Raw genomic sequence first — 13,968 nt, 5'->3', positions numbered from 1 at the left:
AGATACATGTCAGGTAGATGTGAAAAGGATATACAACCTCTAGCTGCAAAAAATGGTCACCTACTAAACTCAGTGGATAAGTTAAGCAATCTTGACATGGTTGAGGAGAGAACCAGTCAGTTGGAATTTAGAGCTGAGAAAATTGTTTTCTATGTCATTTGTATGTTTCTCAGAGGCAGGTGATAGACTAACCTTTCCAGAAGGAAACTTAGAAGTATTCAACTTTCATACACAAGGCAATTAAGAAACAAAAATTATGAGGATGAAATTGGAATAGGAAGGACAGAGTAGGAAGACCTGTCAACAACATGAGTTCCAGTAGGAATGGATTGAGATTGTCAATAATAGGCAACATTTCTGGAGATATAGATGGAGAAACTTCTAAAATTACTTTAAAGTTATAAAATCTTATTATGAAAAAGCACATTTTCATAATAAGATTTTATAACTTTAAAGTAATTTTAGAAGTTTCTCCATCTATATCTCCAGAAATGTTGCTAATTATGGGATATGTACTCTTTAGAATACTATACCGCAGTAAGAAAAAACGAAATCCAGTCATTTGCAACAAAATGGAGGAATCTGGAACACATCATGCTGAGTGAAATAAGCCAGTCCCAAAGGGACAAATACCATATGTTCTCCCTGATCGGTGACGACTGACTGAACACCAAGAGGGAAACCTGTTGGAGTGAGGTGGACACTATGGGAAATGGTGGCTTGATCAGCATAGCCCTGACTGTTAATGAACAACTTAATACATTATCCCTCTTAGTAGTTTTTTTATCTGTTCTACTTAATATGACTGGTTTAGATCTGTAATTGATGCACAGTTATTCTTAAGTGTTGAAAATTAACTGAAATGTGATCCCTGTTGAACATGGTGGTGGGAATGGGAGAGGGAAGAGATGTATAATTTGGGACATGCTCAGGCTGACTTGCCCCAAGTGGTGGAGTTGGAAGCGTACCAGGGGATTCCAATTCAATCCCATCGAGGTGGCTTGTACCAATGCCATCTCACTGTTCCAGGTGATCAGTTTCAGTTCACAGTTGGTCATGGTGAAGGGACTGGGAGTCAAAGGGAGCACATAGACAAGTCTAGTACCTGCTAACGCTAACTGATGGAGTAAATAAAGGGGAGAGTGATCCAACATGGGAAGTGAGATACTCAGCAGACTCATAGAATGGCAGATGTCCTAAATAGCACTCTGGCCTCAGAATCAGCCCTAAAGGCATTCGGAGCTGGCTGAAAAGCTCATGAGAGTATTTCAGGCATGGAAAGCCAAGACACTCTGGCAAAAGATCTCTGCAAGTGAGATCCCAGTGGAAAGAACAGGTCATCAAAGAAGGAGGTACCTTTCTCTGAAGGGAGGAGAGAACCTCCACTTTGACTATGACCTTGTCTAAACAAGATAAGAGTCGGAGAACTCAGAGGGCTTCCATAGCCTTGGAAACTCATGACTGGAGCATAGGGAGATTACTGATGCCATAGACAGGAGTGTCAATTGGTAAAGTCAACAACAGGAGTCACTGTGCACTTACTCCTCATGTAGGATCTCTATCCTTAATGTGCTGTACATTGAGATTTAATGCTATAACGAGTACTCAAACAATATATTTCACTTTGTGTTTCTATGGGGGTGCAAACTGTTGAAATCCTTACTTAATGCATACTAAACTGATCCTCTGTAAAAAAAAAAAAAAAAAAAAAAAAAAAAGAAAGAAAGAAATTATCAATTCCCAACTTGACTCTCACTGGGATTAAACATGACAATAGGTCTGCTCTGATTTCATCATCATTTAAAAAAAATCATCTATTATTTTTCACTTTATGTTTCTGTGTGGGAGCAAACTGTTGAAATCCATACTTAATGTATACTAAGCTGATCTTCTGTATATTAAGATAATCGAAAATGAATCTTGATGTGAATGGAAGGGGAGAGGGAGTGGGAAAGGGGAGGGTTGTGGGTGGGAGGGACGGTATGGGGGGGAAGCCATTGTAATCCATAAGTCGTACTTTGGAAAATTATATGCATTAAATAAAAGTTTAAAAAATAAATAAATAAAAATATTAAGTAGGAAAAAAAAAAAGAAAGACCTTCAATGATGCAAGTGAATAATTCTAACAACAGTGAAGGGGTTATTTGTGAGCCTGTTTTAAACTCTGCAAAATAGCTTGCATTTCTGTTTCAAACCATTCTCACAAATAAAAATACATGCTCACAAGCAACAAGAAAGAAAAATGTGTCTATAGTATGTTTTCTGAGTTCTTTTTCATACCAATGAAAAGGATAAGTATAAAATATTCTTTAATTTCTATACATTTTCCTAGAGATTGAAGCAAAGAGTTTGGTTATGTTTATCTTCTATTATTGTTGGGGCCACGCCATGGCACAGTAAGTTAATCCTCCACCTGCGGCACTGGCATCCCATATGGCCACCAGTTCTAGTCCCGGCTGCTCCTCTTCCAATGCAGCTTTCTGGTGTGGCCTGGCAAAGCAGTGGAGGATGGCCCAAGTGCTTGGGCCCCTGTACCCACATGGGAGACTGGGAGGAGGCTCCTGGCTCCTGGCTTTGGATCGGCACAGCTCTGGCCGTTGCAGCCATTTGGAGAGTTAACCAACAGAGGGACGACCTTTCTCTCTGTCTCTTCCTCTCACTGTCTGTAACTGTACCTTTCAAATAACTAAATAAAATCTTTAAAAAAATTTTTTTTAAATCTTCTATTAAAAAAAAAAGAAAAAGCACATTTTATATAGTTTATGAGAAATGCTTGGAATTACAGAGGATGGGTGAGTAGAAGATAGCCTAAAATATGACTAAAGAAGCTGAGCCATTCCAAATGACCTAAGAATCCTGTAGACATTTCCTTGTTCCCACAGAGATATAAATGAGAGAAGATCTAATTTGCTCCTTGTTAACTAAAACAAGCTAGTTCTACTCCGGGTAACAAGTAAGTAAGGCAAAGCTTTCTGGATGGAATAGATTCCACTTCCTTGGGAGAACAGGGTTGTAACCACCCCAGCTATTTGTAATCAGATTGCCTTCCAGCCACAGTTTAGTTTTTACCTTTGACAGATAGTGTCACCAGTAACCCTGCCCAAGGGCAAGGAGTATTAAATATTGTACTACAAATATGAAAATTAATTTCAACTTTTGGGAAATGAGTTTTATCTCTTCTTTTCATATTGGCAACATAGCCTGTAAACCATCATTTTTGAATGTTGAAACAGTCCAAATGAAGTTTCAGCTGGGACTTCTCGTGATTGCTTTCTTTCACTCTTACTCACTAACAACAGAGCATTTATTATGAGTGCATGGATGAGTGTGTATATTTTAATAGAACTATAGAGATGCTTTTGCACAACTTTTCAAAATATAAAAGAATGCATTCTCGTGTGTGTTTTCCAGAATGTTTGCCAGACACTGTGGTGCTCGGTGAAAGGCTATTGTCGCTCAAAGCTGGATGCTGCTGCCGATGGAACGCAATGTGGTGAGAAGAAGGTGATATATCAGGATGGGAAAGGAAAATACGAGGGCAGTGGGCTTACAGTTCTTGACCCTGGAGGGCAGCTCCTTCTGGGTGCAGAACAATGGCTGGAAATCAGACAATCAGATCAGCTAGAGGAAAAGAGACCCCTACCACCAATACTTGGGATCCCTCACCAGAAGCAAATCCTTAGGGGGACACGGCCGAGGTCAAACACCACACTCACTTGCAAAACACTTGTCCAGCCTTTTCCTAATAAAATTCTGTGGATTTTGTGATCAACAGCGTCTGCTGAGGTTATTATCAACCTTCACTTTGACATTTTTTCCCTCCATTGAAGATTGGAAAGCACAAATCTTAGTCTTCTTTGTTCCCCAAATGTGTGCCACTTAGCATCTTCTTTCTCATGATTGGACTTTTTGACTATATTTCTTTTGTTGTCTACTTTTTAAAAATTTATACAAAGGGGACAAATTTCATGTCTTTCATATATACAGTTTTAACAGCATAATGATATTTCCCATCCTACCTTTCTTGCCTCCCTTACTCCCACCCTCTTCTTCATGTTTTTATTTTAATTTTATAATGACAAACTATCAGTTTACTTTATAATCTCAAGATTAACCCTCCACTAAATAGAGAATTCAACAATTGATAAGTAGAAAAATCACTGTTCCTTAAGAGTATAGATAAGGGCTATAAACAATAATCAAATCTTAAAATGTCAATTTCTCTTGTATACATTACACTTTTTATACCCTGTGTATTAGTTACCACAAATTACGGAAAACATATGATATTTATCTTTTTTGTGACTGCCTTATTTCTCTAAGCATAATGGTCTCCAGGTGCATACGTTTTGTTTTGAAAGACAGGGTTTCACTCTTTTTATGGCTTAGTAGTATTTTAGAGTGTATATATATCTTGATTTCCTTACTAGTCATCAGTTGATGCACATGTGAGTTGATTCCATCTTAGCTATTCTGAGTTGAACTGCTATAAACATGGGGGTACAGATGACTTTAATATGCTGATTTCATTTCCTTTGAGTAAATTCCCAGGAGTGGAATGACTAGATCGTATGGTAGATAAGCCAGACACCCAAGAACTCAAATATCCTACAGGCTGCCTGACAACAGAGAATCATGCTACTCAATTAAACTAACTGGGATTTTGTGGGCCTACGGCTTAGGTGTTTAGTATTTCCATTCAGCTTAGGTGTGGCACGATGCATCACTGATGCATTATATAACCTGGTCAAAATGGACAGCAGGGGCTGGTGCTGTGGTGCAGTAGGTTAATCCTCCACCTGAGGCACCAGCATGCCACATGGGTGCCGGTTCTAGTCCCGGCTGCTCCTCTTCTGATCCAGCTCTCTGTAATGGCCTGGAAAAGCAGTAAAAGATGGCTGAAGCACTTGGGCCCCTGCACTTGCATGGGAGACCTGGAAGAAGCTCCTGTCTCCTGGCTTCAGATCGGCTCTTCTCTGGCTGTCACGGCCATTTGGGGAGTGAACCAATAGATGGAAGACCTTTGTCTCTGTCTCTCCCTCTCATTGTCTATAACTCTACCTCTCAAATAAATAAATAAATCTTTAAAAAAATGCACAGGGACCAGAAATCATGAGGAGACATCAGCAGATAAAATATGCCCAAATCCTCCCAGAAATGCAGGCAATTCTAGCCACCACATTGTATTTTCTTTAGATTTCATTTTTGTATGTTCACCCTCTTATTGAGAATTATAGAATTGCCTTCAGTAAGAGGGACATTGGAGTTTTTTTGAGTTACTTCAAATGACAGAACAATGAGTCTATTTAAAGGAAAATCATTTTTTTTTCTTGGTAAAAGAAAGACTACTCTAAAAACTAGTGATTTTTGGCAGTGAAGTAGACTTTTTGTGAATGCAAACATTAAAAAACAGAGGAAGCTGGTTGTAGGTCATTAATTTGTGACAAATATACTCATATGTATGGTATATTTTCTACATATATATTGTATATAACTATATAACAATATATTTTACTAATATGAGATTTTATAATAAGGGAAACTGAGTGTGGGATATGTGGGAAACATAGTACTACATGATTTTTGTTTTATAAATTTGAAGCTATTCTGAAATTAAAAGTTTAAAAATTGAAAGAATGTTTTAAAGAATTCATTTATCCATGGAGTCTATAAAGAAGGGCCCCTCACCATGTCAGTCTGGAAACTGCTATATCTGCAGCAAGATAAGGAGGAAATCAGCTTTGTAGCTGAACAGCTGGTGATTAAGCACACTCAGTTGACATGCTGATGCACATTCTGGCCTGCAACTTGCCAACTCCACTTTGCATAACTCTCCTGCATTGGCTTTTTTTTTTAAATAGATTTTATTTATTTATTTGAGAGGTAGAGTTACAGACAGTGAGAGGGAGGGACAGAGAGAAAGGTCTTCCTTCCCTTGGTTCACTCCCCAAATGGCCACAATGGCCGGAGCTACGCTGATCTTAAGCCAGGAGCCAGGAGCTTCTTCCTGGTCTCCCCTGTGGCTGCAGGGGCCCAAGCACATGGGCCATCTTCTACTGCTTTTTCCCGGGCCACAGCAGAGAGCTGGACTGGAAGAGGAGCAGCTGGGACTAGAACCAGCACCCATATGGGATGCTGGTGCCGCAGGCAGAGGATTAACCTACTGTACCACGGTGCTGGCCCCTGCCTCGGCTCCTAACTAGGTACTGTAAAGATCCTTTCCACTCTTGAAATTCTCTGATGCTAAAACCAAAGAGTCATAGGAACAAAACTCTTATGAGCCCTTCTTTGTTTTACACCCAATATGTGACCTTAGGAAGCCTGCTTGCTTTGAGAGGACTGGCCTTAGACTGCCAGGGCTCTTGGCTCAGCTTTTTATGGGATCTCTCCTGATACATCCAACTCCTCCCTTGCCCCTTTGCAGTGGTGTATGGCTGGAAAGTGCATCACCGTGGGGAAGCAACCAGAGAGCATCCCTGGAGGTTGGGGTCGCTGGTCACCCTGGTCCCACTGTTCCCGGACCTGTGGAGCTGGAGTCCAGAATGCAGAGAGACACTGCAACAATCCTGAGTAAGTGCAGCAAAATGTTACTTCTCTTCCTTCTGCTACTGCTGGAAAAGCTATCCTGAGTGACCTCAAACCTCCCATGGGAAATTAAATGAGTTCCTAAGGACAAAAAGGAGCCAGAAGACACACAGAAGGTGGGAAAAAAAGTGCTTCTGTTTTGATTTCGGTTTGGCATTCGGTTCTTACTGAAGCTTGGATAAGATGATTGTATAACCAGGGAGTAAGCAAAATCTTAAAAAAGCACATATATACAAGCACAATCTATGTAGAAGGCTGTAGGGGATTATAATTCTTCCAGATAACACCTCTCTTATCAATAAGAGATTAGTCATGCCCATTTTATTGATAAGATTTTAGTTTGCTTTCTATCATAATGAATGAAAATTTTTTTATTTTCCTTCTCTTAGATAACTAGAAATAGCTAGGTCCATTTTTTGAGAATAATTATTCTTAACGTTTTTAGGAAAGAATTTTTTAAACCTTAGGATTCCATAGTATGCCTTCAGTATTCCACTGAAGTTATTTCACAAGTGGCTTTCACTTTTTTAATCAAATTGCTTGATTTTTCATAGATTAAATTTATGTAATGATATTATATGTGAATTAAGTTTAAATTTGTTTGGTTTTCAAATAAACATTTTATTACTAACTTTACTAATTTCCTGGTTTACTAGTTTTCGAGTATAAATTTTACAAAGTGTTCATGTGTTGCCTTATGAAAAAGTTAATAAGATTTTCCTACACTTACATTAGTCTGCCTTGAAGAATATGGGTCACTTTTTTAAAAGGCAAGTGATAAAAGCAATTGCAATTCTCTCAGTATCTGAGTTTCAAATCTTATTTCCCTTTATATTAATAAATGTGAAATCTTATTTCCATTTTTATTAATAAATGTCTTAGTATACATATGTGTGTACATATATATATATGCATGAATTATAAACTATATACTACATGCAGAATGAATTTCTTCTGGGGGTTAATAAATTAATGTCTATAAAGAGCTTAACACTGTACATAACAATTTATTCATAAATGGTAATTATTTTAATAGTTATTGAATGGTTATTATCTATCACACATATCAGTGTGGAATTGGGGAATCTTGACAAAATTACTTTATGATCTTACCCTTGACAAAAGTTGCTTTTGTTTAAATCCTAGACTTTGTGAATTCAAGGTCAGAAATTTCCTATAGTGAACTGTTTTTAGAGAAAATTATTTCAAAGCTTGTTTCCCTTTGATCAGAAGTCTGATTTCCATTTTGGAGATCAGGACATACAGGCTTCAGTGCTGTGTGTTCCATAACCTGTGGACAGAATCATCAGTAACTTGTGTGTATCAGTCAGGAGACATGCTAGTTTAGAGATGGAAGGATGATTCTCTCACTTAGCTTTTGGGAAGAGAGGTCCTTACTCCATCTTTAGGGTCACAATTTGTCATTGAATCTCCTCAGGTGAGTGAACACATCTGCCCTCCATAGCTGGTTGGTTTATTTATTGAGAATAATACTGATGGAAATAGTCATATATTGAGTTCTGTGATTCCAGTCACTGATTCATATCAGTTATATCTAATTATGCTAATAAAATGCTAGCTTGTGTCCAATCATAATGAATGTACATTTTATAAAAATATTTTCTTCCCTTGAAAAAATTTTCTGACCTTGGAACTGCATCCTTGCTGTTGGTCAACTGTCTGGTGAAAACCCAGCAGGGCTTGGCTTGTAAGAGGCTCTTGCTGATGTATATTGGATGAAAATGAATAGGAGAGATGCCAAGTCACAAAGTGTCATTTCATCAATATGAATTGAAAACCAGCCTAATCTCAGATGAGCCTGCCATGTAAACTGCCTTAGTCAAAGCTCATTGATATACAAAGACCAGATCAAGCCACATTAAGAAAAGTAGAGAGGGAGATATAAAAAACCTAGTAGACATTCAGTGAGAACAAGGTATAGCAGAACAGCACAAGACCTATAACTCTCAACAAGAACTTTTTCCTTTTCTTTCTAATTTTTGCAATGACATACTTTTAATTTATGTTCTAATCATGAGCTTAACACTTCACTAAAGAATTCAACAAGTAGTAAGTAGAAAACCACTGTTACTCAGGAGTATTGACAAGAACTATAAACAATAATCAAATCTCAAAATGCCAGTTTCACTCATATACAGTATCTTTTTGTTACCACAAATTAAGGGAAAACATATGATATTTGTCTTTTTGGAACTGGCTTATTTCTCTAAGCATAATGGTCTCCAACTGCATCCATATTGTTGCGAAAGACAAGATTTCATTCTTTTTTATGGCTGAGTAGTATTCCATGGTATGTATATACAACAATTTCTTTATCCAGTCATTGTCTGATGAACATCTGGGTTGATTCATTATCTTAACTATTGTGATTTGAGCTGCTATACACTTGAGGTACATATGACTCTTTCAAATGCTGATTTTATTTCTTTTGAGTAAATTCCCAGGAGTGAAATGGATGGATCATATGGCAAGTCTATTTTCAGATTTCTGAGTAATCTCCATTCTGTCTTGCATAATGGTTTTACTAGTTTGCATTCTCACCAACAGTGTATTAGAGTACTTTTTTCTCCATATCATCTGCAGCAGTTATTTTTGATTTTCGGTCAATAGCCATTCTAACTGGGGTAAGGTGAAACCTCATGGTGGCTTTTATTTGTTTTCCCTGATGGCTAATGATCCCAAGCCTCTTTTCATGTATTTGCTGACCATTTGTATTTCATCCTTTTAAAAATGTCTGTTTATATCCTTAATCCATTTCTTAACTGGATTCTTTGCTTTGTTGTTGTTGAGTTTCTTGAGCTCTTTATATATTCTAGATATCAATCCTTCATCAGATGTATAATTTGCAAATATTTTCTCCTATTCTGTGTGTTGCCTCTTTGTTGAGTATTTCCTTTGCCATGCAAAATTTACTTAGCTTGATGTAATCCAATTTGTCTATTTTTGCCTATTGTCTATGTTTCTGAGATTTTATTGAAGAAGCTCAGGTCTATGTCAGTGTCTTGCAGTATTTTGCATATGTTTTCTTGTAGTAATGTGGATTTAGGTCATAGGTTTAGATCCCTGATCCATTGTGAGTTGATTTTTGTGTAGGTTGTAGAGTAGGAATTTTGTTTTATACTTCTGCATGCAGATTCAATTTTCCCAACAATGTTTGTTGAAGTGACTGTCCTTTCTCCAAGGAGTGATTTTAATCACTTGTAAAAGTTTAGTTTGTTGTAGATGCATGATGGCTACTTCTTCTCATTTTTTAATTTCCATTATCATTGTATACCTTTTTCCATCCTCTCACTTTCAATCTGTGTGCATCTTTGTGAGGTATGTTTCTTGTAGGCAGCAAATAGATTGCCTTTGTTTTTTAATCCATTCAGCAAATCTGAATCTTTTAATTGGAGAATTTAGGTCATTTACCTTCAAAGTTAGTATTGATAAGTAAGGACTTGGTTGTGCCATTTTTCAGTAAATATTCCTACTGTTCATTTTGGATTTTCTTTGTACTTTTACTAGGAGATTTTCTGCTTTCACATTCTTTCATGACACGATCTATGTTTGTTTCTGTGTGTAGTACACCCCTAAGTATCTTTTGTAAGGCAGCACATTCTTTGCATTTCTACTTGTTTTGGAAGGTCTTTATTTCACCTTCATTTATAAAAGAGAGCTATTCTGAGTACAATATTCCTGGTCGACAGGTTTTTTTTTTCTTTTAGGACTTTGACTATGCCTCTGCGTTTTCTCCTAGCCTATAGTGTTTCTGATGAGAATTTAGCTGCCTCTAATCGGAGATCCTTTAAAGGTCATCTGGCATTTCTCACATGCATGTTTTAATGTTTCTTTGCTTCACTTTTGAAAGACTGAATATAATTTGCCATGGTGAAGATCTTTTCTGAACATTTATATTAGGAGTTTTATGTTTTTCCTGTACTTGGTTGTCATGTCTTTCTTCCATTTAGAGAAATTTTATGCTTTTAGTACACTGAATAGGTATTTTAATACATTCTGTCTTCCCACACCTTCAGGTACTTCTAAGACATGTATATTTAGTTGCTTGATGCTATCCCATAAATATAAAACATTGTTTTTTGGTTTTTCTAATTTTTCTCTTATTTTGTCTGACAGATTGACAGATATTTCCAAAGATCTGCCTTCTAACTTGGGTATTCTTTCTTCTGCCTTGCTGAGTCTCTTGTTTAGCCTTTCTAATGTATTGTTTATTTGATATATTGAATTTTTCATTTCTAATACTTTAATTTTTCTTCAATATATCTCTTGGCAAATTTTGTCATCCATGTCATGTATGATTTCTTTAACTCATGTATTTGCTTCCCTGTGTTTTTGAGTAATTTTATGATGATCTATTTGAATTCTTTTTCAGATATTTCATCACTCTCTCTCTCTTTTTTTTTTTTTTTTTTTTTTGGACAGGCCGAGTTAGACAATGAGAGAGAGAGACAGAGAGAAAGGTCTTCTTTCAGTTGGTTCAACCCCCAAATGGTTGCTATGGCCAGCGCACTGCACTGATCCGAAGCCAGGAGCCAGCTGTCTCCTCCTGATCTCCCATGCAGGTGCAGGGCCCAAGCACTTGGGCCATCCTCCACTGCCTTCCCGGGCCACAGCAGAGAGCTGGACTGGAAGAGGAGCAACTGGGACAGAATCTGGTGCCCCAACTGGGACTAGAACCTGGAGTACCAGTGCCGTAGGTGGAGGATTAGCCTTGGGAGCCATGGCGCTGGCCCATCAATCTCTTTTTCTTCACATTGTAATATTAAAGTGTTGCTGTATTCCTTTGGGGAAGTCATATTGTCTTCCTCATTTATGTTTCTTGTATTTCTATGTTTATTTTTAATCATCTGTGCAAACACTTGTTGGTTTTCTCCTCTGAAATATTTTACCTTTGAAATTTGCCTCTCTGGCCTAGTGGAATGTCTGCTCCTTCATTAGATATCTAGAGGTGTATACTGGGTGGGCCAGAGAGCTCCAGCCAGTACTTGAGAGTACTTGAGAGACACCTAAGTTGGGCAAAGGAGTTAGCAAGGGAGAGGTTATGATCATAGCAACTGGCATACAGCCACACGCAATGTCCTATCACACAGTCACAGGGAGCAGGGAATCCACTCTCGTCCCCTTGAACTTCCCCATCCACAGGGAGAGCTTCAGCATTCCTGGAGCCAGCTGCCTGTCTGCCAGAGGTCATTCGGTGCTCTAACTTGGACAGTTGAGTGCAGCACCTTGACAGAGTGAGGAGAAGGGAGCAACATGCACTCACTTTACAAACCTAAGTAGGCAACCCACCCCCTGCCAACCCTCCAGGCCAGACTCAAAGTTGGTGGTAAGGGGAGGGGAGGAAAGCAGTGTGCTCTCCTTTCATGTGGTTAGGTGGACCATCTGTCCCTGGCTACCTCTTCAACCCAGACTCACTGTCAGACCCACTGTGAGGTTTCCCCCTCAGGCAGTATCTCCAGTGGCATGGTCTGCTGAAGATCCCTCTCACCTCTGAGAAGATGGTATCTCCACCAGCCACTGGCTACAGGATTCAATGGCAGTGTCCCATTTACTGCTGCATGGTTGTACCATCCCTGCTGCTCCACGGAGTCTCTCTTCTTCCTGTATACTTTCCACTACAAAGTTCTCTCCTACTGTCCCGTGGAAATGTGGTTCTTCCCTGTTCTGGTATCTTCCTGTGGTCAAAACCAGCATGTCTTTTCCCTGTTCAGCCATCTTGAATCCTTTCCTATTAAAAGTCTTCTATTCTCAAAGTACTACTTTGTCACGATAGAAGATATAGGGTTTGAACTGAATTTTCAGAGAATTATCTTTGAGAATAAGTTCAGGAAGGGCATATAATTGGGATATGAAGTGTTACTTACCAGGAGATTAATTTTGGTTGGAATTCAGGAAGGATTCAAAATGAAGCTAACACTTATTTGGCACTTAAAGCATAGACAGAATGCACACATATAGATATTAAGAAAGGTGAGGTATATCCAGAGGCACAGAAAAGAAATAGTAAAAAATAATCTTGTACCATGGGAACAATATAAAATGAAGAGGAGTGTGAGAAGTAAAGTTGTCAAGGTGAGTTAAGGCAGGATGATGGGGGCCCGGAATGCCAAGTTCAGGATTGACTTGACTCTGTAGCCATTGAATATCACTAAAGATTTTGAAACAGAAAGCTAAAATGATTAGGGAAATCTGAAAAATTAACCGTATAGCAGTGTTGCATCATGGGTTAAATAAGGGGAAAGTGGGCAGAGGAAAGACGTGATTAGAGGTAAGGGTTAGATTGGTATGGTAATTGGGCAAATGAAAAAAGAGGAAACAGATATAAAAACACAACTGATGACCAGGCTATGATTGATTATAGCATCTAAGTAAGGCAAAGCCTGAATTATTCTGATTTTTTTAAAAACTTTTATTTAGTAAATATAATTTTCCAAAGTACAGTTTATGGATTACAATGGCTCTTTCCCCCCATAACTTCCCTCCTACCTCCACCCCTCCCATCTCCTGCTCTCTCTCCCATTCTATTCACATCAAGATTCATTTTCAATTATCTTTATATACAGAAGATCAATTTAGTATATATTAAGTAAAGATTTCATCAGTTTGCACCCACACAGAACATAAAGTGTAAAATAATGTTTGAGTACTAGTTATAGCATTAATTCACATTGGCCAACATATTAAGGACAGAGATCCCACATGAAGAGTAAGTGCACAGTGACTCCTGTTGTTGACTTAACAATTTGACACTCTTGTTTATGGTGTCAGTAATCTCCCTAGGCTCTAGTCATGAGTTTCCAAGGCTATGGAAGCCTCTTGAGTTCACTGACTTCGACTTTATTTAGACAAGGCCGTAGTCAAAGTGGAAGTTCTCTCCTCCCTTCAGAGAAAGGTACCTCCTTCTTTGATGGCCCGTTCTTCTTGCTGGGATCTCACTCGCAGAGATCTATCGTTTAGGTCCTTTTTTTTTTTTTTTTTTTTTTTGCCAGAGTGTCTTGGCTTTCCATGCCTGTAATACTCTCATGGGATTTTCAGCCAGATCCGAATGCCTTATGGGCTGATTCTGAGGCCAGAGTGCTATTTAGGACATCTGCCATTCTATGAGTCTGCTGTGTATCGCACTTCCCATGTTGGATCATTCTCTCCCTTTTTTATTCTATCAGCTAGTATTAGCAGACACTATTCTTGTTTGTGTGATCCCTTTGACTCTTAGACCTATCAGTGTGATCAATTGTGAACAGACATTGATCACTGGGACTAGTGAGATGGCATTGGTACATGCCACCTTGATGGGATTGAATTGGAATCCCCTGGTATGTTTCTAACTCTACAGTTTGGGGCAAGTTAGCTTAAGCATTTCCC

General features: G+C 38.4%; 2 protein-coding genes across 5 annotated transcripts in view; one reads left to right on the top strand and one right to left on the bottom strand.

Moving 5' to 3' along the window:
• Window positions 1–13,968, bottom strand: part of LOC138845174 (large ribosomal subunit protein uL23-like) — a 1,058,548-nt gene that overhangs the window by 124,229 nt on the left and 920,351 nt on the right. The gene's annotated exons all lie outside the window — the stretch shown is intronic.
• ADAMTS12 (ADAM metallopeptidase with thrombospondin type 1 motif 12) overlaps window positions 1–13,968 on the top strand; it is a 363,744-nt gene that overhangs the window by 239,235 nt on the left and 110,541 nt on the right. For all 4 annotated transcript variants that reach the window (XM_002714101.5, XM_070056623.1, XM_070056624.1 and 1 more), the window contains 2 exons: window positions 3,412–3,504; window positions 6,425–6,570. In XM_002714101.5, the coding sequence (XP_002714147.2) occupies window positions 3,412–3,504; window positions 6,425–6,570 (239 nt within the window). The remainder of the gene's footprint in view (window positions 1–3,411; window positions 3,505–6,424; window positions 6,571–13,968) is intronic.

Source organism: Oryctolagus cuniculus, chromosome 14 (assembly GCF_964237555.1).
Source record: "Oryctolagus cuniculus chromosome 14, mOryCun1.1, whole genome shotgun sequence".
In the NCBI taxonomy this organism is placed as follows: domain Eukaryota; kingdom Metazoa; phylum Chordata; class Mammalia; order Lagomorpha; family Leporidae; genus Oryctolagus; species Oryctolagus cuniculus.
The sequence above is the reverse complement of the archived record's forward strand: the minus strand, read 5'-3'. Positions and strand labels throughout refer to the sequence as shown.